This window comes from Phaenicophaeus curvirostris, chromosome Z (genome assembly GCF_032191515.1).
Source record: "Phaenicophaeus curvirostris isolate KB17595 chromosome Z, BPBGC_Pcur_1.0, whole genome shotgun sequence".
Classification (NCBI taxonomy): Eukaryota; Metazoa; Chordata; class Aves; order Cuculiformes; family Cuculidae; genus Phaenicophaeus; species Phaenicophaeus curvirostris.
Window position 1 is genome coordinate 32,221,872 of NC_091431.1, and position 11,676 is coordinate 32,233,547.

At 39.2% G+C, this 11,676-nt stretch overlaps 1 protein-coding gene across 1 annotated transcript in view; it reads left to right on the top strand.

The window, feature by feature from the left end:
• The window catches only part of FBXL17 (F-box and leucine rich repeat protein 17), a 304,655-nt gene extending 303,351 nt beyond the window's left edge, over positions 1-1,304 (top strand). The window contains exon 9 of the mRNA XM_069879953.1: positions 657-1,304. Within this exon, the coding sequence (XP_069736054.1) occupies positions 657-794 (138 nt within the window). The 3' untranslated portion in view covers positions 795-1,304. The remainder of the gene's footprint in view (positions 1-656) is intronic.
• The last annotated feature ends 10,372 nt before the right edge of the window (positions 1,305-11,676 follow it).

Consider the following 11,676-nt stretch of genomic DNA (forward strand, 5'->3'; position numbering starts at 1 on the left):
AACCACAGTGATAGCTACCATACAGTGCAAATTCATTTCAGGAATGTTAATTGTGGAGTTACTACTTAGTATGTATAAAGGTGTCATACCTGTGGCATAAATTAATTAATGCATGTAATCAATTTTCATTTTCTGAAGCCAAGAAAATCTCACATTTCAAACCTACGTCTGCTTGAGTGAGTTTGAATAAATATTCTTCTATTTGCAGACAGAAATATATTATTCTGGGAAGCACTGTGTTAAATGGGATGTTTTTTCTTTGAATAGTTAGGTTTGGGGCTGCAACAGCAAAGCATGGAATGAAGCATGGTAAATTGATTGTTAAACATTTTGCTGTTTTCCAAACAAAGCTATTTTAAAATGGAGACTGTCTTTCCTGCTGCTTTCAGTTGCAAATAATCAAACAGTATTTACTAGAATGCTATATAAAACTTCTTCCTTTACAGTAAAATCAGGTGTGGTTTTCTTTCTCTAACAGAACATTACATAGTGTGTATTTGTTTTATGATACTGGCACCCAAACCTATAGTATAAGTGAGGACACCAATCCTGCAAGTCCTCTGAGGAGTCAGAAGTTCGATCATTCATTTGGCTTGTATAATATTGCCATTTTTATTCATTTTTTGCACATCAAAGATTCTTTTCTTCAATTGCAGGTGAATGAAGCCACAGTGGAGCAGCTAGTGCAGCAGTATCCACATATAACCTTCAGTACTGTACTACAGGATTGCAAGAGGACACTGGAACGGGCTTATCAAATGGGCTGGACACCCAATATGTCTACTGCCTCTTAAGCTCCTATACCAACATGACAGTTCATGCTGCATTCAGTAGATATAATGGGGATTGCAGAGGGTTCACAACCTTTCATATGCAATATAATTGTGAGTTTACAGAGGTTACAGTAAAATGGCAAAATCTGTACACTGACTAATGTACTGTACAACTAAGTACTAATATTAAGGCAAAACTTTAATTGTGTTTTTGTTTGCATAAAAGATAGGAAAGTTTTTGGCTGATTTCTTTAAGTGGATTCCTACTAGTTCTTGGGATAGTTTGAGTTATAGGAAATGTTCAGCTTGTTTTCCTCTATTTACTTTACTTTGCCGTGGTCAAATATGTTTCCTTCGATTTCTAACTGGTAACTCAGTGCTAGCACAAGTGCAGTTGATCAACTATGACTATGCTGTTATGTGGCTGAATTGGGAAATTCAGGTGAATGGGTATAAGCCAATAACAGGATTCCTCTTGTTTCCTGCGTGCTTGTTATTTTACAACAGAACTTACAGTTCAAGGAATGCTTACCTCTAAAAGCCCATCTAAACATGAATCCTGTTATAGATATTATTTTGTAGGATCAGATGCTTCGCAATACAGTGTATGGAAGAAAATACCAAGAGTAAATATATAAAATGATTAATTTTCTGTGTGTCACATTGCATTCTAAGGAGTTAAATTTGATGTGGGGATAGTGAAAATACAGGCATTGCAGCTTCGGTTTGAAGTTGCATTAACTTTTAGAGTATTACAATTTGTTTAAGAATATATTCAGGTGTGTAACACTGGGTACTTGATTTAAAGGTTACAGCATTTTAATCTGAAGTATGAAATGCTTAGGCTTCAGCTGAAGTGTTGTCATTATTGTCAAAATTTTTTGCTAATCTAGAAGGTCTAATGCAGCATAACCTATAAGCTTGTTTAGTACGGCTGTATAACTTACTGTAAAATCGTTTGTTGATTTTCATAGCCTAATTTTTTACAACAGAAACATCAGCTCACAGTAATTCCAGTCAGGGTGTTGAATGTTTTCTTATTAGATTTTTCAAAATGGGGATGAACGGATTTCTCTGGCAAAATATATGGTAAAGTTTTTGGTTTTAATAAGTGGTAAATACATGTGAACATGTGTAATGCTAGGCTTTTTCTTTACTCCAAAATGGCAACAATATTTTCAGAATAAAGCCAATGGATTTTATTGCAGATACAGTACAGAATTTTAGTCATTTTTCTTTTGATGTCTTTTTATGAGTGCATTAAAACTATTCACATGTTTGTAAGTTTCTATTTTTTCGTGAAACCTTTGATCTTGCACTGGGTTTTAATAAAAGAAAGAAAAAGATGTGGTGTCTTCTGTTTATCTGTGCTGCTAACTGTACTTAGACTATTGTAACAGAAAGACTGAAATCACCATCCTGAAATATGAAGAACTCACTTGGGCATGGTCCTGAGCAAAGTGATTAAAGCTGGCCCCATTTTGAGTGACAGAGTTCAACTGGATGGCCTCCAGAGATGTTTTTCAATCTAAAATAGTCTATGATTTTAAGTTTGTATATATATTATGTATATTGTTGGTCATAGTTGACCCATGTCTATGGGTAAAAATCAATGAAACACTCAATAAGGTAGATATCATGGTGGGAGTCTGCTATAGACCAGCCAGCCAGGAAGAAGAGACTGATAAGATATTCTACAAGCAACTGGTAGAAGTCTCACAATCACTAGCCCTTGTTCTTCACCTTACCACATGTCTGCTGGAAGCATAATACAGCAGAGAGGAAAACAGCCTGGGAGGTTCCAGGAGTGTGTGGAAGACAACCTCCTGACACAGCTGGTGAGTGAATCTACTAGGGAAGGTGCCCTGCTGGACTTGCTGTTTGTGAGCAGAGAAGGCCTTGTGGGAGATGTGACAGCTGGAGGATGCCTGGGGCATAACCATCATGAGGTTATCAACAGAGTTCTCAGTTCTTTGAGAAATAAGGAAGGGTTCAGCAGAACCATCACCTTGAACTTCTGGAGAGCAGACTTTGCACTGTTTGGAAGGCTGGTTGATAAAAGTTCCTTGGGAGGCAGTATTAAAAGGCAAAGGAGCCCAGGAGGGCTGGACACTATTCAGGAAGGAAGTCCTGGCAGTGCAAGAGCAGGCCACCCCCATATGTGAAAAAATGAGCCAGCAGGGAAGAAAATCAGCCTGGCTGAGCAGAGAGATCTTGGTGGACCTCAGAAAAAAAAAAAGGAAAGTCTGTGAGCTTTGGAAAAAGGGGTAGGCATCTCATAAGGACTACAAGGATGAAGATGATGCAGAGGGAAAATCAGAAGGGCTAAAGCCCAACTAGAACTTAGATTGGCCAATTCTGTGAAAGAAAATTTTTAAAAAAAGGTTTTGACAAATAGATAAACAACAAAAGGGAGGGCCTAGGAGAATCTCCATCTTTTACTGGATAAAGCAAGAACAGTAGTGACAAATGGTGCAGATGAGGTACTTAATGCCTTCTTTGCCTCAGTCTTTAATAATAGGGTCTGACATCCTCTGGATACTCAGCTTCTGGAGCTAGAAGAGAGAGAGGGGGAGAAGAACAAAGCTCCGATGATCTAAGAGGAAATGTTTAGAGACCTGCTTAGACAATTAGACAAGTCTATGGGGCCTGGTGGGATCCACCCATGAGTATTGAGGGGAGCTGGCGGAGGTGCTCACCAATCCCTCCCCTTTATCTACCAGCAGTCCTGGCTGACTGGGGAAGATCCCCTTGACTGGAGGTTGGCAGATGTGCCCATTTACAATAAGGACCGATGGGAGGATCCGGGAACTGTAGGCATGTCAGTCTGACCTCTGTGCCACGAAAGGTTGTGTAGCCGTTCATCTTGACTATTCTCACATAGTGCACACAAGATAACCAGATAATCTGGTCCAGTCAAAACGAGTTTGCAAAAGCAGTCCCTGCCAAACTAACCTGGTCTCCTTCTGTGACAAGGGTACACACTTACTGGATGAGGGAAAGGCTGTGGATATAATGTACCTGGCTTTAGTAGAGTCTTCGACACTGTTTCTCACAGTGTTCTGCTTGAGAAATTGGCTGCCATTGTCTTGGACAGGCGTACCCTGCTGGGTTAAAACTGGCTGGGTGGCTAGGCCCGAAGAGTGACGGTGAATCGAGTTCAATCCACTTGGAGGCCAGTCACAAGTGGTGTTTCCCAGGGCTCAGTGCTGGGTCCGGTCCTGTTCAATGTCAGTGACCTGGATGAGTGGATTGAATGTACTCTTGCTAAATTCACAGATGTCTTTTAAGCTGGGAGGAAATGTGAATCTGCTGGAGTGAAGAGGCTCTACAGAGAAATCTGGACAGGCTGGGTTGATGGGCTGAGATCGGCAGGATGAGGTTCAACAAAGCCAAGTGCAGAGTCCTGCACTCGGGACGCAACAACCCCATGCAGTGCTGTGGGCTTGAGGAAGAGTGGCTTGAAGCTGCCTGGCAGAGAGGGACCTGGGGATCCGACTGAATATGAGTAAACAGTGTGGCCTGCAGGACCAGGGAAGTGATTCTGCCCCTGTATTCAGTATTTGGTTTTGGGCCCTTCACCACAAGAAAGACATTGAGGTCCTGGAGCAAGTCCAGAGAAGGACAGCAAAGCTGGTGAAGGGGCTAGAGTTCAAGTCTTATGAGAAACAGCTGGAGGGAATTGGGGTTATTTAGCCTAGAGAAGAGGAGGCTGAGGGGAGACCTTGTCATTGCCTGCAAGTCCCTGAACGGAGGTTGTAGAGGTGGATGTTGGTCTTTTCATGCAAGTGACAGACAATAGGATAAAGGGGAAGGTCCTTAAATTGTGTGTTCAGGTTAGACATTAGGAAAAATTTCTCCACAGAAAGGGTTATCAAGCTCTGGAACAGGCTGCCCAGGGAGGTGGTTGAGTCACCATCTCTGGAGGTATTTAAAAGACAGGTAAATGAAGTGCTTAGGGAGATGGTTTGGTAGTGGACAGGCACAATTGGACTCAATGATCTCAAAGGTATTTTCCAACCAAGCAATTTTGTGATTTCTTTTTACTTCTGCCATTAATTCACTTCCTGTAGGTTTGCCTTTTACTGGCTATTCATCTCTTATTTCACTGAATGTATTCATCTTTATAGATCTCTGTGTGGCTAATCAGTTTCTATGGATCTCAGTGTTTACATAATTTGGAAATCTGTGTGATATAGGAATTCTAGATGGAAATACATTCTTCTCACTGCAATGTTGCCACAGGTAGCTCTTAAATTCCTTTACAATATATCAAATTTTCATAAGTTGTTCAGTGTTGCATACTCCTTAATTTTTTAAATGTCATTTAGGGGAAATACCATTTAGGGGAAAACGAAAAGCTATTGCCTCTTGTAAAAAGAAAAATTACTCCTCTTTTCTCCTACTCATAATTTACAGGGGATTCAGAAATTTGCAGGCAACTTACATGCTTAGATTCCAGCAGGCCTACTTTACTGACAAAATATCTTTGTTCCTTCAAGATCTTTGTAGGAACCTGCCATTAAGGTAGAAAACCTGTGGCTCAGCATTTGTCTTATCAGAGACATTTATTGGCCAGAGAAGCTAGAATTTTTCAGCCTGCAGAGGAGGCTAAAGCAAGTTCTAAGTGCTTTCTTAACTAAGCAATAGGTAGTTGTAGAAAAAAGACAGATAATCTTTATTTTCAGACATCCACTGTTCTAAATCCAAAGATAATTATGTTTTAGTGCAAATCGAATTGTTCACTTCGTGATCACTCTACCCATCTGTCACACCCTAAAGGCGATGTTGAAGGGAGTGTCCTGTGTCCTCATGCAATTTGTCTCAGAAGGGGAAATAGCTGTCATGGTATTTCACATGCAGACTCAAGGCTCCCAGATTACTAGGAAATTTAGTGAATAGCCAAGTGCAAGCCAGCAATACCCCTTTTCTCAGCAAGTGCTCTGTGTAGTACTAGGTATCTGATAGACATCTTTAAGCATGGACAAAGTGAATTTCTCTGAAAAATATCATAGATAAGGATAAAATGATCCCAGGATGGCTACAGGTGGCTAGTAGGAGTAAGTTTTGGCATCCTCAGCATTGCCCAAAGGTCTTCTGTGCTGCTCCTACACCCCTGACTCTGCAAGACCTTCAAAACCCAACCATGGCTCCAGAACCCTGCTGAGATCACTCACAGAAAATATTTCTTCCCCTATAGGTCCTGCAAAAGAGTTTGAGCCGTCACTGTTAGCGTCCTAGAGCTATTAAACTTCTATATAGCTATTAAACTTTCTATCTAGCTGGATTTTCAAAAACAGTATCTGGTAAAACAAGTTGTGATCCCTTTTGAATGAGAGAGTAGCCCTTGTAAGAATACTTAACCAACAGTTAATTTTTTAAGGTTCTTAGCTGGCTTCCCCACATGAGCTCACCATTGTCCACCTAGATCCTCAAGAAATAATATGGCATTGCTGATGCTTAATAAACTGTGGTGTTGACAGGAACATCATCAAGGAAGGCAGCACATCATGGTAACGTACACAATGGTGACACGAAAACATAACAGAGGCTCAAAGCAGGTTTTTTAAGAGGCTGGTAGGGCCTTCTTCAGATCATGTGATCTTGAACAAGAAAAGGAAAAGGACTCATACATCTTAGAAATATAATATCAGACAGGACAGGATACGATACGATACTATACGATACGATACGTTACGCTACGCTACGATACGATACGATGTGATGCAATGCGATGCGATGCGATGCGATGCGATACGATACGGTACGACACGGCACGACACGACAAAACAGGACAGGACAGGACAGGATAGGATAGTTGGAAGGTACCTGCAATGACCTACAACTGCCTGACCACTTCAACTTTGACCAAAAGTTAAAGCAGATTATGAAGGGCATTGTCCATTATGCCTGTTAAAATCTGACAGGCCTGGGTTATAAACCATTTCTTGAGGAAGCCGGATTCAGAATTTGACCACACTCTCTGTCCAGAAGTGCTTCCTAATAAAACAATGCATTGCAAAATAACCGTTGTAAAAGTGTATGTAGTAAGACCATGCCAAAGCCTGTAAATATTCAGATTTAAGCTCTAAATTAGGTGAGTGTTTATGCTGCTCATTTATGAAACTCCAGATTAATGAAGAGTGACTTTAAAGCAGATCTGTTTAAAGAGTCCATTAAAATAAAATTATTTACGGCAATGTTATTTTTTTTGTCCTGTAGTTATTTTGTCTCAGCCATCTCCTAGAGTAACCTGCTGTATTGGCAGTATTAGGTGGCTGAAGTTTTATTTGAAGTTCTGGTAAATTTATAAGCAAATTTAGCAAATTGTTTTTTCAAATCACATACAACCTGGTAGGTACTTCAACCTTAAGCATGCTATATCCCATAGATCGGCACCACTTAAAAAACAGAGATACTACTGCTTTGTGAGAGTAGTAGTATTTTACCAACGTAAACGGGGTGGGTACTTGGTGAATTTTCATGACTTCCTTTTTTTTTGTTGCTTGGGTTTGGGATTTTTCTTGAAAACATGTGAAAAATATGTTCGTTGACTGAAGACTTTTCTTCTCCTTACTCTTTACTTACCCTGCCTTTTTTATACTCGTAGTTTCTTTGTCTTTTCTTCTGTGGGTATCATGTAGGGAAATGCAGAATAAACATATTATGGCTGTCCAATAAAAATGTTGAGTTGATGAATTCATGTGTCAGTTCCCATATACGATAACATTATATAAGATTATAACAAATGTAGACATTAACAGACAGGTAGGTTTGGTGGTTTTTTTCTTAAATTGCAATGGTCGCAGAAGTCTGCTGACCCTAAAACTACAATTGAGTCATCTGGCTGTTGGATTACAGTATACCCATTGGTAACATTGTTTCTTCATACAGTAGTATACCTGAAAGCAGCTTGTATGAATATGGTACTTAATCTTGAAACTACAGATCATGATAGTTGTTCAAAATAGGGGCTGTCCGGTTTTTAAATTTTTTTTTCCATAAAGGGTGTAAGCTTCAAGTGCTATTTTCCCCCTCTTTTTCAGTTTGTGTAGACACATTGATCACAACACTTTTATTTTTCATGGAGAAATACATGAAAACTCTGCATTTGATTTGGTTTCAGATTGGAGAGAAGAAACTGGAAAGAGCTTTTCTTTGCACAAACCTTGGATAAGGGTTGCAAGCTAAAAAAGATGAGGCCTACATCACTTAGTAGTTGAATCATGCTGTTTTCCTGGTTTTGCTTTATACACTATAAACAGCTTCAGTCATTAAATTGTCGGTAGTTCTGCTGAGTAAGAAGTAATAGATATTTAATTGCAAAAGTCTATCAAAATTAAGCTAAGGACTTAGTGGTAAATAGTTGTTTAAGCTTCCAAATCCCTGTAATCTCTTATGCTTCAACTGTTCTTGAGCTACTATATCACCTTTTCTCTTCTTCTAGTCAGTCTCATCCAGGGAAGTAGCATTGAGCTGACAAGTGGGTGTATTCAGAGCAAAACATTGAGCTTTACAGACAGTTGCTTATTGATTTCTTTTCCTTTTTCTTTTCTTTTCCTTTTCTTTTTTTTTTTTTCTTTTCCTTTTCTTTTTTTTTTTTCTTGTGAGAGAAGGAAACAGCGAGAAATGCAGAAAATATTTAATGCCGAACATCAAGTCCAAGGCAAATTAAAATACTGTAATTCCATGTCATAAAGTAAAGATAAAAGATAGATTTTTTTTTTAAAGGTATCTATAATATATTCTATATATATTGTGCTTGCAAGGCCAAATGCAAGAATTCAGCCAATGATAAAATAAAATACTGGTTCACAACTACAGATCTGGATGAGTACTTAATGAGGAGAGTTTCTGAAATTTCACTTTTGAGTTGCTTATTTAATTTTAGTTTTGGCCAAATTGACTGCCTCCACACAGTATCTTCAACAAAACTATGCATCGATAACCTCGGTGTAAGAAACTTAACACATCTGTCAAATGTCCATACTTCAAACAAATGAATCTGTTTGTTTGCTCTTGTGTTTCTGTGATGTTCTTTGCCTATACTTTTGTGGAAATTTAAAAACATAACAGAATATCCTGTTCTTGACCACTTTTCTTTTTCTTGATCTGCTGCTGCAATGCTGCAGGTCTAAAAAGGGACCTAAGGAAACAGGTCAGTTAAATCAGGGAACTCCAGCATTTCATGTTACAGCATGAAATTGCTCATCATGTCTTTTTCAAACAAATTAAATGAACTGTTTCTCTTTTTGGTAGAGAAAGAAGGATAGAAAATACGGGCAGTATTAAAGTTAATTACAAGAATTCACTGTCTGTCTGTCCTGCTTTTAGCAGGCAGCTCATTATTTTATGGGTTTTTTAATATTTCCACGTCTTGTTTTACACAAAGTGAGGGTTTTCAATTATTTGAGATTCCTTGCCTCCCTGTGCTTGGCTCCTTGCATGTATTGTCCACAGATGCAATCACTGGAGATGTCCTGAATTGCTGAAGAACAATCAAATATCTCAGCTGTTCCTCTGGATCGTTGTCTGCATTAGACTCAGATTAACACAAATAAATAGGCTAAGTCCCACCTTGGCAGCTGTGGTTGCTTGACTGGAGAACTTTCATAAGTCGCAGTATGGTAACACTTAAAAATAATGGTCTGCGTAACAGCTGCAGCTCCATGGTTGTTAAAAAGAAACTCAGGCTAAATTTTTCTTACTTAGGTTTTGGATTGTTTGTTTTGTAAAAGCTGTTGGGATCACGTAATGTAAATCCAAGTTTTCCAGCTATAAAAAGTTTTACTAATGGCATTACGTTTCAAATTCATTCCTAGCAAAAAAAATCAACTATGATTACATGTTCAGGTGGGTCTGTTTATATGTAGTATATGAGAAGTGTTGCTGTGTATATAAGCTTTAGAAGTCTTATAATTTAAAAAAAAAAAGCAAACACGATTATTGGGCATTTCTAGTTGCTATGAAGTTATAAAAGCTTCTGGTCTGAAAATTTTGTCATCTCATGCTTTCATGGTGTACCCTGTGGCAAAGTATTACAGCCTTTGGTGTTTTCAAACTATCAGCTGTTAGAAAAAGTCTTAGCAGCACTATCTCCCAGTGAGCATAGCTGACTTGTCCCATGTGCCTTGCTCTGGCTTGTCCTTGAAACAGGATCAACAACTCAGTTCCTACCTTTGGTGAACTAAAAGATTGTCTTTGTGCTGTTCTTTCAGTCTGTAGTCACCTCTCTGGACCACAGTAAAGCATGTTGTGTGAGGCATGGTCTGTGAACTGGTATAAACTAAAAAATTCTTTGCTTTAAGGGATGAGGGTTTTTTTCTTTAAAATAGGCTTCAAAGCAATATTTATATACAAACCAAAATGCTTTGTATCCTTCTTTCCTTGGAGACGGATGAGAAATAAATGTAGTGAATGTTAATCAGCTCGCTTTATGCTTTGAAAGATGCTTGAATACTGAGGTGAGTGAGCAAGCTAAGAAACAGAAGAAAGTATTTTTCATAAAGTGAAGCTTGCTAGAAAAGAGCATTTCTGATAAGGGACCAAATGCACTTGAAAATCCTCAATGGCAACCAAAAAGGCTGCAGCTAAAGAAAAATTACTTTTTAATGACTGCAGAAGTGTGAAGAGAATTCCAAAGTCCAGATGCCTTCATGATCTTCCCAAAAGAAGAGCAAGGGAAGGGCTTGTTCAGTACAAGTTTCAGAATTTTGCCAAGAAAAATTGGAGCCCCGTAATGAATAAGTATTAATACAATGTCTTTGAAGCAGTACAAGTTGTGAGAGCCTCGGGAAACTGCAAAGCATTCAGACTGATGTAATTTAAAATGGTGGTATGTCTGAACGGGAGTATAAAGAGATCTGAAAACTGGGATACAGCCTCATTCTGGCAGCGACACTTGACTAGGCATTGTATTTTTCTGCACATGACATTAGTTTCTGTGGTTACACTTATGCTACCATGAGCAGTGCCAGGAGAACTGCTGGGCTGTCAGATTATTCCAGCGCATTGTTGGCCCATCCATGACTGCTGACTCTCTCATACACAAGGTCAGTGTTAGCTATGCCCAGTAGCCATCTCTTTAGGCCCCCCAGATGCCACTTTTTTCCTGAGAGCAGAAAGGTTTAATGACATGGGCATGCATTGTCCTATATCTAAAAGCCTCACCACCAGGAAGTTGTGCTGGGCAAGTTTGATTTACTCATATAGAGTAAATATAGAGCATTTATGGCTCATCTGTTATTTGCAGGTCATGGTTTTCTAACACAAGCTGCTTCTAATGTCCGGGGCTGTGCCCCAGAGCATCATTCTGCTGCTGCAGTGGGTGTCACTCATTACACTGCGGGACAGTAACCCTGTCCCAGACACACAGTGGAGAAGAGGAGAGGGAGAGCCCCTCAGCTCCTCTTTCAGGGGAGGAAAATGCAGGTAAACAGGATCATGTAACTTTATCCCCACAGCTTGTTCATAAATTGAGCATTTTTGCTTTAGAGAAGTTTTCATCAATTCAGTTTGACTGAATCACCACTTTTTAGCAAAATTTTCTGAAAGCAGAACTTAGTTTAAGTATTGTTTCTATACTTGGTGCTTCCTGCAACAGTACAGGTATTGAAGTCTCTTACTAGTACAAAGAGCAACTGGTGTGATGGCCTTTCTGTATGCCATTTCCTTTATGCTCTCTTGTGTGTGGCTTCAGAAACAGTTAACAGTAGGAAGACTGTCAGAGATAGGAGAAAAATGCATTTATGGATCAGTGTAATCCAGTCATTGGTTTATGGTTGCAAAGTCCTTCAGGGACTGTCACAAATTCCCAGCTGAGTACTAGATTTTGCAATTGCATTTCTGAGTTATCTGCAAGGCATGTACAGTCATACATAGACACACAGCTCCCTATGTCTCT